This window comes from Anguilla rostrata, chromosome 3, assembly GCF_018555375.3.
Source record: "Anguilla rostrata isolate EN2019 chromosome 3, ASM1855537v3, whole genome shotgun sequence".
Classification (NCBI taxonomy): domain Eukaryota; kingdom Metazoa; phylum Chordata; class Actinopteri; order Anguilliformes; family Anguillidae; genus Anguilla; species Anguilla rostrata.
In genome coordinates this window covers 56,717,895-56,728,862 of record NC_057935.1, presented here as the reverse complement: position 1 = coordinate 56,728,862, position 10,968 = coordinate 56,717,895, and the positions used below count along the sequence as shown (strand labels likewise).

The following is a 10,968-nucleotide window of genomic DNA, read 5'->3' as shown; positions in this document are numbered from 1 at the left end:
CATTACATTACATTCATTTGGCAGACGCTTTTATCCAAAGCGACGTACAAAAAAGTGCATTTCATGGTCGTAGACAACTGGTAAACACGGGTTCACGGGTATATACCTTACTGAACCCGAATACCTCACTGCTCAAATGAATCTTATTATTTTAGATTGCAATGAAATACAGAATGATTGCCGACATGGGGCGAGTTAGACAATTATCTTGGTGACAGGATATGAGCTAGTTGTAAATTACACTTTATTAATGTGCCAGTGTTAATTGATGAGAAGACCCAGGAAATTAATCACAGAAACTGATGTGTTTATTGGAAACAGTTACAGAAGCGTAATTTCACTCTTCAGGTCATGTTGTAATACATTCGTAATTACCAATTTTAAAAATAAGTTAATAAAAATGTAAAATAATTTCAATTAACACACATAGTTCAAAACAAATAAGGAGAGATGATAAATGGTGGAATTGAGAAGATCTCTATTTTAATCTGAGAATACAAATATGGTAGTCATCTGCAATTAACAGTAAATATATAATTAATTACTGTCCATGTATTTCTCTGGATGAAGCCGTTTAAAACCTGGTCAAAACTTTGTGACTTTTGTCTTCATATGCGTAGAATCCATGTTTTCATAATTGGGACCTTAAAAATATTAGATGGTCAGCAAAAACCATACATTTCCAAATATACTTCAAATACACAAAATTATTTTCACCCACAAAAAGTCACATAGCCTACATTTTGTTGAACAATTAAACTTAAAATGAAATGGTAAATTGTTTGATGTTACGTGTGAATCACCTTTTTACTTCACGTAGTATTGTTTACAATGTTGAGGATTAAAAAATGTTACATACCTTTTGTTTTGGACATCCTAAGTTTGTCTTTAACATGCAATCTCCCCTTTCTGTGAAGAGTCAGAAATATATTATCAATCCTTGTATACTCATCCAGCATTAGTGATTGTTTATAATTTACATTATTCTTTTGTTGGGAGATGTATTGATTCAGTTAATGTGGAGATTAATATATGCTAAAATTCCCATTACTGTGGTTTGTACTATGAATAATTTACAGTATTACTAAGTTCAACTGTACCCACAATTAAGCCTCTTTGAGAGATTAACTTCAGTATGAGAATTAATCAGTTGGTATCAATAATGGAAGAACAATATGACAACAGGAATGCATATTTGATTTTTATGAGGGTGCTTTACCTTGCTATTTGTTTATATACACAAATGCATATCAAGAGTAGGAGAATGACTCCTAGGGGAACCAGAACTCCAATGAGAATAATTGTCTTCTTATCTAAAGAAAGGGAGATAAAACCATGCATTAAGAATACCATTCATGAATATAGTAGCATATAGAATAAATTACATTGATCTTGAATATAATATAATAATATATAATGTATAGCGGGGCTATTCCACTGGTGGCCCAGAGAACAAATGCACCTGTCCATGGAGGCAACATGGCTCTGATCATTGAAAAGTAAAAATATATATGCTGTACTATACATATGAAAGGAGTAGGTGCCAGTAGGTGAGCGTGGCAGTATAGCAAGGGTCCAAGGTAGCACTGTTGTACGGTGCCTGTGTGCACCATTTTTTAAAATTATTTTTATTTTTATCTGGCTCACCTGGTACCATGGACTTCTATTTAGTAAAGTGTAAAATAGTCCTGAATCACACACAGCAAGTAACATAAGACACAATATCCTGAGACCTTCCAAATAAAAATGACAGGTTAATGCTGTAGCTGTCAAAAATGTCTTCTGGTTGGATAATAGAGGTGGCTGAGGACAGTATCTTAGTATTTTGACAGGTAAGCAGGGTTTGGTGTGATGGATCGGTGCATACCTAGACCGGTGCTGGGATATTTTTCTGCCTCACAGAGTAGACCCTGGAACCCTTCAGCACACTGACAGGTAAACCCTGGATCCACAGATGAATCTAGGCATGTCCCTCCATTGAGACAGGGGTAGCTCAAACAAGAACTCTCTGTTCACAGATACAGAAGGAGTACATGGGCAAAGGCAATGTGTAAAGCAGAGGATTTTTACAAAAATTAAATTTCATGGTGAAGAGATGGTGGAAAATTAGCAGTAAATCAAAGAGGTGTAGACACGTGTTGTTCTTATGCACCTCCATAATTCTGCAAAATTCAGCAAAACTGGCTGTGCTTCCTGCTGTGTTAAAAATTTGCAGCATATATAATATTCCAGTAAGACATCTTTATGTTGGCGGAAAAACCAGTGCAGGCTTCACAAGCTCGGATAAATGCACCAACCAATCAATGGTACAATCACACCTTGACTCGCTTCTCCTTTTTCTGGAAGCACTTTTTGTATTCCTTGAGTGGAATTTTTTTGTGACTGGACTGACTCTTCTGTTCTCCCTCATTAAACCTGTGCATGCATTAAGTGACTATTCTATACTTGCAGCCACCGGTATACACGCAGCTCTACTGAAATACAGACTCACTTTTGAAGCAATCTCGTGTCATGTTGTAGATGGTGCAGACATGGGTATCTGGACAGCTTTTTGATTGACATACAGCCCCTGTTGGTGTGCATTCACAGCTCTGAGAGCAGTCCTCCGACACAAACTTCTCATTCAGCTAAATGAGGGAGAGAAAGAAGACCAACACACACAATTACCTCCAGTTATAGCAAATTACAGTAGCACTCATTTTCAGGTTAATATTAGATCAACATGCACACCCACACACACATACAGAACAGATGACATATACATGTACATGCACACAGCAGAACTGACCAGGTAATATCGTTCCTGGAAAGTGCAGCCACACTGAGTGTAAGGCACACAGGCGGTTCCACTCAGAACGTGTCCCGGGTCACACTGACAGCCCTCCGTGCAGAATGGCTCCGGGCACTCAGATGGAGCGGCTAGGTCAGCACAGGAGGCCGGGCACGGGGACACGCAGGGCTTGTACGTGCTGTTTGCTGGACACGTCAGGACTGGAAAAACAGACAGAGCAGCGGATAAAAACAGTGCGTTTCAGCTGTGGATTTTTATCTTAGGCGGGTAAGGGTGATGGAATTGCAACAACATCCCACAGTTTTCCCTCTTTGTGTCTGCTATATATTTATATGATTTCATTGTCCAATGGACAATTTAAAGCAGGGGGGTCAAACTCCAGTCTTGTACAGGCACTGTTCCTGCAGGTTTGCATGTTTTCCTTTCAATCAGCAGCCAATTAAGGTCTTGAGGAAGAAGTGCGTGGACTCTTTAGCCAATCAGCTGCTTAAAAGATCAGTGGTGCTGAAGCACACCAAAACCCAGCAAACACTGCCGCCCTCCAGGACTGGATTCTAACCCCTCAGATGATTGTTTAGCTCTGTGTACTTGTGTACTGTGTTTCCTTTGTGTGAAGTTGTGTTAAAACTGTCTCACCGCACTGCAACTTCAGTCTCCAGTTCCCAAGGGTGACACCCTGCTCTTGACAGGCCTGAGCGTATACCTCATAGTTGTCACAACGCAGCTGAGGGCTACTTTGCACTGCGCAGATGTCGAACACACAGTCACTGAAACAAAAAAAAACAAAAAAATACACGCTCATGAAGTACTGAAAAAGTATTCTGCAAGCTTAGGAACAATGCAGAAGAAATTAGGGGAATATCTTATGTAATATCTACTGTGACTTATGTAATATCCCAGCTGTAATGTCTTCCTGAACTTACTCCTGGAACATCTCGGGCTGGATTGTAGAGTGGCAGGCTGCGAAGGGTCCCGCAGGATCAGAAAGAGCTCCACACTGGCTCGTTTTGTTTAGCTCGCTCAGCTGTGTCTCTGTGCACCCGTCGGTTTCGAACCCGTTGTCTGGCTCCAGCTCCACCTCACGCCTAGGACAGTTGAGAGAACAAGGGGTAAAGGAAGGGAGAGAGAATTACAATTACACATAAACGTGTATATTGTCATAGGTATGTTATTTATGTTGACACAAATTGTGACATTGTAACATGGTGCCTTGTGGTTCCCCTTTACCTATGCAGGCGCACTACTCCAGGCAAGGTGACAGTGCGCAGGGCAGGCTCCTGCCGGTCACTCACTCTCCAGCTGTCCCCAAACACGTCTAAATTGCGAGTGAGTGTGCCATCTGGCTTTATGTACTCGTTGTTGGGTCGGCCGTCATAGTTCCCACACAGTCCCCTGACCAGTGACTTGTAGGTGCTAGGTAGAACCACCTCTGAGATATGGAAAAGAAGACCATTTGTTAAGTGCACGCTTCTGGTAACAGAAGATACACTACTAATAACAGAATTTCAATGTAAACAATATATTTAGCTGGAATCATTACTTATATTTTCAATAATAGCACCCTTGCTGAGATAGGCACAATAACACACTGATGACCTGGTAGTGAAAATTGTGACATTTTAGCATTACTTGCTAAAAATTGGTTAATAGTTATAGCATAATTCTAAAAACATGGAGTATTTCAGTGTCATGGGTTCTTCCTGAGCATTTTCCCTGTGATCCAATGAGTTATTTAATGCCCAAAATATTATTGTTCCCATAATGTCTCACAACAACCCTGTATTAGTTTTCCATGGCTCCATGACTCTTAATAGCTTTTCTGTGTCTCTCACCTGCATGGCTTTTGCCATCAAAGCGGACTGTGAGGCCAAAGTCAGTAGACAGCTGCATGATCCGGGAGTTCATGGTGACTTTGAGACCATCCATGGGCTGCAGGGGAGGCTGCACTCTCTCCCCATTCACCTGCACACAACATGGAACACAGCAGTATTTTTACCATCACATGCCAGCAATGGCACAAGTCAGGAACGTGTACATGCCAAGGTCTGGGCCAGGATAGAGTTATCTCTCAAGGGTTCCTTGCTTCTATTGTCTGGGATTTCTTTCTTAGCAATTATAATAAAACAGAATATCATAAAAATATTTCATCTTTGTTTAAAACTTAAGGTTTGATGTATGGTTGTCTTGTATAGATAACATTTTTTAAAAATTAACATAAACATAAATAAATGTCTTTTACTCACCAGGATTATCCTTTTCTGCAAGAAGCGAACATTGACCTTGTACACATCCACATAGACTTCGTGCAGGAAAGAGACACGACTGTTACCACCTCTCCGTGTGTTCTTGCCCCGAACAGTCAGGGGCACCAGTGAGTCGGATATGTTGTGGCTCTGGGTGAGGACATAGGTGTGGGGGCCTTGGTAGTGGTGAACGAACCCGTCAAAGGTACGGTAATGTGGGTCTCCTGAAATACTACACTTCACAAACCCTGGAGATTAAAAATTAGAGAGTGGTGTGTGTTACTGCAGACAGATGGTTCACATAGAAACACAAATGCATACCAAACTCCTCCCTAGAAAATAATAATATGCAGCTCCGGTGTGAGCAGGAGTGTTCTGATGGGGCTGTGCAGGACTCCACACTTTTGCATGTCCTGGGAAGGGATTTCCAGAATTTTCTATATTTTATTTCATTATTAAGCTGAGATAAAATTAAAAAGTATTCAAACATAATACATGCAGAAGAGCATTAACAGTGCACGTCATACGAATGAATAAACGTTTCATTTGGATACACTTACAAGCATAAAAAATGAACCAGAACAAGGGAAGATTCTTATCTCCTTTTCTGCCTTTTCAGACAGAAACATTTTACTGGAACATACTCTTCATTTACTAAAAATAAAAGCTTGTCCATGGAATTAAAGTTAAAAGTATCACAAAGAGTTAAGGGCAACATGTTTGAAACCAAAACTAGGACACAAGGAAAGATTGATCCAGTATGGTCAGCAGTAATTATTGGCACATTGAATTGTAGCACAGGAAACCGAGCAGTAGATACTTTACTGTATTTGGTATGGGTTCACAGACAAAAGAAAGCTCACTGGAACATTTTTGTACTCAAAAACATGCTGTATGGTCCTTAGTATTTATCTGTGCATACCATTGATTTTTCAGTCAGAAATATATTCCAGAGGGAGCTCAGGGACCAGCCAACACTCTCCCTGACCTGCTTTTTTCAAACTGAGTCATGCAGCTGTGACTAGCCCAACACACTGCACTCCACCCCTCTCTTTAAAAGAAGGCGTAATCTGATTGGTGATTTGCTGCCTGGCAACCAACAATCCCCTTTAGGCATATCTCTGAGGGGTCAATAGCAACACAGAACAGGAAAACCATCACATTTCTAGGTATCTAACATGAATAACTATACCTATTTTGTGATATTGTTTGTGTCACTTTATTTAAGATTGAGCTGAAACTATTTTGTACAATAGTTGCTATGATGTTGCATGCTATATATTTGACAAAATCAGTCATAGTTGTCAATCTCGAAACCAATTTTTTTTTAAAACTTGCTAATTATAATTATCTAAATCCCATAACTAACAGAAGGGACACTGTGCATATGTAAAGAGGGCAAAGGGTAATGGGAAGCCAGGGCACTTACTCTCAGGCTTGCAGTAGCGAATTCCCTCCTTGTCCAGGGAACAGATGGAGTTGTCTCTGCACTCAAATGGCACACAGCTCAGGATTCCCCCCAGGGTGCAGCTGCACCGTCTGTTGCAGTGGTCATTCAGCCAAGAGTCACCCACCTGAAACACACAGCTATCATTCCTATCTGCATGGTTAGAACATATACCATTACAGCCGTACTAATGCTGAATTTGCCCAACCCTTCAGAATGGAGTCACAAATGCGTTCAGTGAACGAGGTGCATTGGTGCATTATGATTGCATGGAAGACACGTTAATACCCACTGAACACTGAAGAAAACCCCACCATTTAGACCTGAACTGCGGCATGTCTAGTGGAAGACTTTATTCAGTGTTTGTTTGGTAGCCCGCGACTCACATCGTGGTACTCCCCGCTGGGATCCACGCAGCCACAGTTTGCCAGTGGCACACACCGATCGTCGCTCAGCACAAAGCCGGCATTGCACTGGCAGCCCTCCACACACGCACTGGGTGGCTGAGGGCAGCTAACGGGAAAGAGGTCTGCGCAGCTGGCAGGACAGGGGGCTGTGCAGTCTGAGTAGTGGCTGTTGGGAGGGCAAGGCAGAGCTGAGGGAGAGGGAAAGGAGGGAAAAAACCAGTAATGAGGAAAAACAATGGTTAATTTTTTCCAAAGCTATTTCACCTTTTCCCTACTCTTCCCCACTGTTATTTTTATAGCGGGTGTGTTCCTGGTCCCCGCCCCCCTCTCCCGCACTCACGACAGAATGTCTGATTCCTCCAGCTGATTGTGATTCCAAGGCTCTGGCAGGCCTGTGCGTATGCCTCCACGTTGTCACACAGCGTCCCCTGCATGCCGTTGTACTCGCACATGTCATACACGCAGTTGTCCAGGAAGGGCTCTGGGGCCAATGCGGAGTGGCAGGGCTGGAAGCGATCGGACATAATCAGTTTGGCGCACAAAGCCTTGTACTGGGACTCCTCTGCCGCTGTGCAGTTGGGGTGCAGTTCCTCCCTGTCATCCGGCTGGCAGCTATGGGATGGATGGAGAGAGGTGGTCAGCAGCAGTGGTGATCAGGATGTGTGGCACCAGGAGACGAAGAGATGTATAGAAGGGTTTACAAGGGACATAATTTCTATATGGTACATTGTATATTCTGGGTCCAGCGTAGTGTTACAACAGAAGTAAACTTACAGTGTTTATCCTTTGTCTTTTTGCTGTACCTGACTCCTATACTAAGCAAAGTGAAGACACTTACCCTGGATCACTGTCTCCCTCTGCTTTCCAGCTGTTACCCAGTTCAATTACATCTTTAGCTTGATGTCCATTGGGCATTAGGTTATCGTCCGTGGAATTGCCATTGTAATTTCCACACATGCCACACACCTGAGAACAGAAGATAGTTAGAGCCTTTCAAAAGATGCATAGTGACAAAGAGCAGAACAGAAGCAAAAAAGTGGCACTTAGACACCACTGTGTAAATAGATGGCAAACTGTACTTGCTGAGAAGCTGTGACTTGACCTGGTCATTTTCAGGAAACATGCATTACCTTGCCAAAATAGTCTCCTGGTATATTTATCTCCAGGTGATGCACTCCATCAAATTTCACAATCAGCCCGAAATCTGTGTCCAGCACACTGTACACCCCACTGGTAGCCACCCTAGCTCCAGCTTCAGCGATGGTCAAAGGAGTGCGTACCCTGCGCCCATTCAGCTGGACAAAGGAAGAGAGAAATACACTTTCTTTGGGGGTTTAAATGTTTCCCAATCAGGTGACGTTATGATCTTCCCAATTATGACTCTCTCAATTTCCCAAACTCTTTATTGTATCTCCATCTTTCTGGCCCTTGCATGCTTCCTCTCTTTCACCCATTGTCCTTTCCCATCCTCCTTTTCCTTTTCTCTCATCCCCACCTCATCTCTCTTCTCTCTCCTGCCCAACCTTTGCCTCTCCCTCCTCTTTCTGCTCTATTTTATACATCTTTCTCTTCTGGCTGTCTGTTGCTCTCTCTCTCGCTGTTCTTTCTTTCTTTCACCCCTCTTTCCGTTCCTGTCCCCACTCTCCCGCCCTCCCTCCCTCCTCCTCGTTTGGGGTCTCACCAGCACTCTGCGGCCCTTGCTGAGTGTGACGTTAGCAGCGGGCAGAGCGACAGTAACAGAGCTCACGTAGGATGCCTCCGGCTGGCCCCGCTCCTCGTTCTTGGCCACAACAGTGAAAGGGGTGACCCTGGTGCTGTTGCACACCTCTACCAGGGTGTATGAGCAGGTGCCCATGAAGGTGTGCATCTTGCCATCAAAGGTGTAGTAGTGTGGGTCACCGGCCACATGGCACACTCCCACACCTAACAGAAAGCATTTTCAGAGTTATTTACCTGTATGCGCACTTATCCCCAGCACAAGAAAGTGGAGGGAAGGCATTGTAGAGAAGGTTTGAAAGCTGAAAGAATGACTTGTGCACCACAGGCTCTCCAAATGGCAATCAAATGGTGACTAGTGTCTCTATGCCTTGTGAGTGTGAATGTGTGCTGATGAAATTGTGGATGCAATGAGACCTCACCTGTGGAGTGGCAGCCCAATTGGCCCTCTTGGATCCCACATTCCTGGGCAGGGCTGCACTGCCAGGGCTCACAGGTGATGTTGTTAGAGGAGGAGCACACACAGCGCTCTGAGCAGTCAGCCACAGGAAACCAGCTATCACCTACCTGGACAGCAATAATAGGACAAAGGAACACATGCAAGATCAGACAGGCAGCTACATGCGTACGTAGATGCGTAAGTAAGCCTGAAACTAGAAAAAAAATTCACAATACAAATTCTGGTGTGGTATATATAGTACAAATAGCATGCATAGAAGCGCCCTTGAGCCCATACAGGTTATACTGTAAATATAAAGACAATGCAAACAATTACAAATCACAGCAGTAGGAATTATGGACACACTATTATTATGATCATGCCTCATCATCAATCATCAACCTTCTTTGTGCATTATCTTGTGCTTTAATATTGGCCTGTGCTGTACCTACCGGCCGGTAGTTGTAGTCTTTGTCTGTACAGCCACACTGACGGAAGGGAACACACTTGTCCCCACTGAGTACCAGGCCTGGGTCACACACACACCCCTCCACGCAGGGCTTATCACAGCTGTTGACAGAGCCAGGGTTTTGGCAACTGGTGGGGCAGGCTGAACCACAGTGGGAGTAGTGACTGCCAACTGGGCACTTGAGAGCTGAGGGTATTAGTGGGAAAGGTGCGTGAGTAGGGGACAAGCAATTAGGTCTACTCTAGTACAAGAACACAATGACAGCTGACACTGCACTGGAGGAGATATGGAGGTGTAAACCTGTTAGAGAATCCTCACAGTATATCCAGTAGTGAGGCAGTGAGATTAATTGGATATAGGTACAGAGAAAATTGTGTGACTTACGGCAGAAGGTGTTGTTTCTCCAAGAAATGGGAACTCCACTCAGGGCACAGATGTCAGCATAGCTTTGGAGTGCCTGGCACAGAGCCACAGTGTCTCCCCCAGTTGCGCACTGGTCATACACACAGTTCTCAAAATAAATATCTGGGGGCACCACTGTGTGGCAGGGCTTGAAAATACCTAATGAAGCAAGAGAGAATCTGTTAAGTTCATCAAGGTATGGAGAAGAACTTTAAGAGTGGAAAAGAAACATAGATATTTGTGTACATAGTAAAATGTTTGGTGTGCTAAATGTTTGCTAATGCTAAAAGGAACAAGGCATGTGTTGGACATCATGTAGTTGAGTGACAGTCCTCTTACCACTGGGGTCAGTAATCATGCCACAGCTGACTGGTTTCTGAGCTTCATTCTCCACCTTCTCGTCACACTCATCTACTCCCCCGCTAGAACAGCTGATAAAGAATGAGAGAGAGAGATGGAGATGAGGGGTTTCAGGTAGAAAATAGATATTCAGTGCACTGTCATTTGTCCATCGCTGCAGATAGTAGCCAAGGATACCGGTGCTGAGTGTAAACAGCTGTAATATGAATCATTTTTGCTGATGTGCCAAAAATGTAATGATCAGCACAGTAAAATGCCACTTTTATCTAAGGCTACAGAAACAATAAATCGACAAATTTTCAACATATTGCTTAATGTGAAGGCCATTCGGCCTACTCCATCAACTCTAAGCACTTGACAAGCTGGGCACTGTGTGATAGCTCAACAAAAACGTTTTCAACGTACAGAAATGCCAAATAAGTACTGCAGGCCTACCCACTTAATGCCAAGTTACTCACTGTATTCACTTAAAGGCAGGCTATGCAGGATTTTTTACTTGAAAATATCTATAAAATAAACATGCTAAGGCATATCTGTAATGCACTTCTTTACTTAATTTCGCCAAATTCCTGCACCTTTTACCTGTATTTGTTATTCTAAAACGTGTTCTGGACGTGGCGCTCTTTTCTGTGTGGGGAGGGGTGGGCGTAGCTACAGAGCCTGTGGTTTGGGATTAATGATTTAAAATGAATCA

General features: G+C 43.1%; 1 protein-coding gene across 1 annotated transcript in view; it reads right to left on the bottom strand.

The window, feature by feature from the left end:
* Positions 1 to 286: 286 nt before the first annotated feature.
* Positions 287 to 10,968, bottom strand: part of zanl (zonadhesin, like) — a 35,974-nt gene continuing 25,292 nt past the window's right edge. Inside the window, 21 exon segments of the mRNA XM_064328508.1 lie at positions 287 to 644; positions 860 to 909; positions 1,220 to 1,313; positions 1,868 to 2,008; positions 2,492 to 2,627; positions 2,789 to 2,991; positions 3,428 to 3,558; positions 3,715 to 3,876; positions 4,019 to 4,220; positions 4,624 to 4,753; positions 5,035 to 5,282; positions 6,464 to 6,608; positions 6,868 to 7,076; positions 7,229 to 7,500; positions 7,727 to 7,854; positions 8,019 to 8,183; positions 8,570 to 8,811; positions 9,027 to 9,171; positions 9,496 to 9,698; positions 9,897 to 10,073; positions 10,254 to 10,345. Coding sequence (XP_064184578.1) covers positions 586 to 644; positions 860 to 909; positions 1,220 to 1,313; positions 1,868 to 2,008; positions 2,492 to 2,627; positions 2,789 to 2,991; positions 3,428 to 3,558; positions 3,715 to 3,876; positions 4,019 to 4,220; positions 4,624 to 4,753; positions 5,035 to 5,282; positions 6,464 to 6,608; positions 6,868 to 7,076; positions 7,229 to 7,500; positions 7,727 to 7,854; positions 8,019 to 8,183; positions 8,570 to 8,811; positions 9,027 to 9,171; positions 9,496 to 9,698; positions 9,897 to 10,073; positions 10,254 to 10,345 — 3,334 coding nt within the window. The 3' untranslated portion in view covers positions 287 to 585.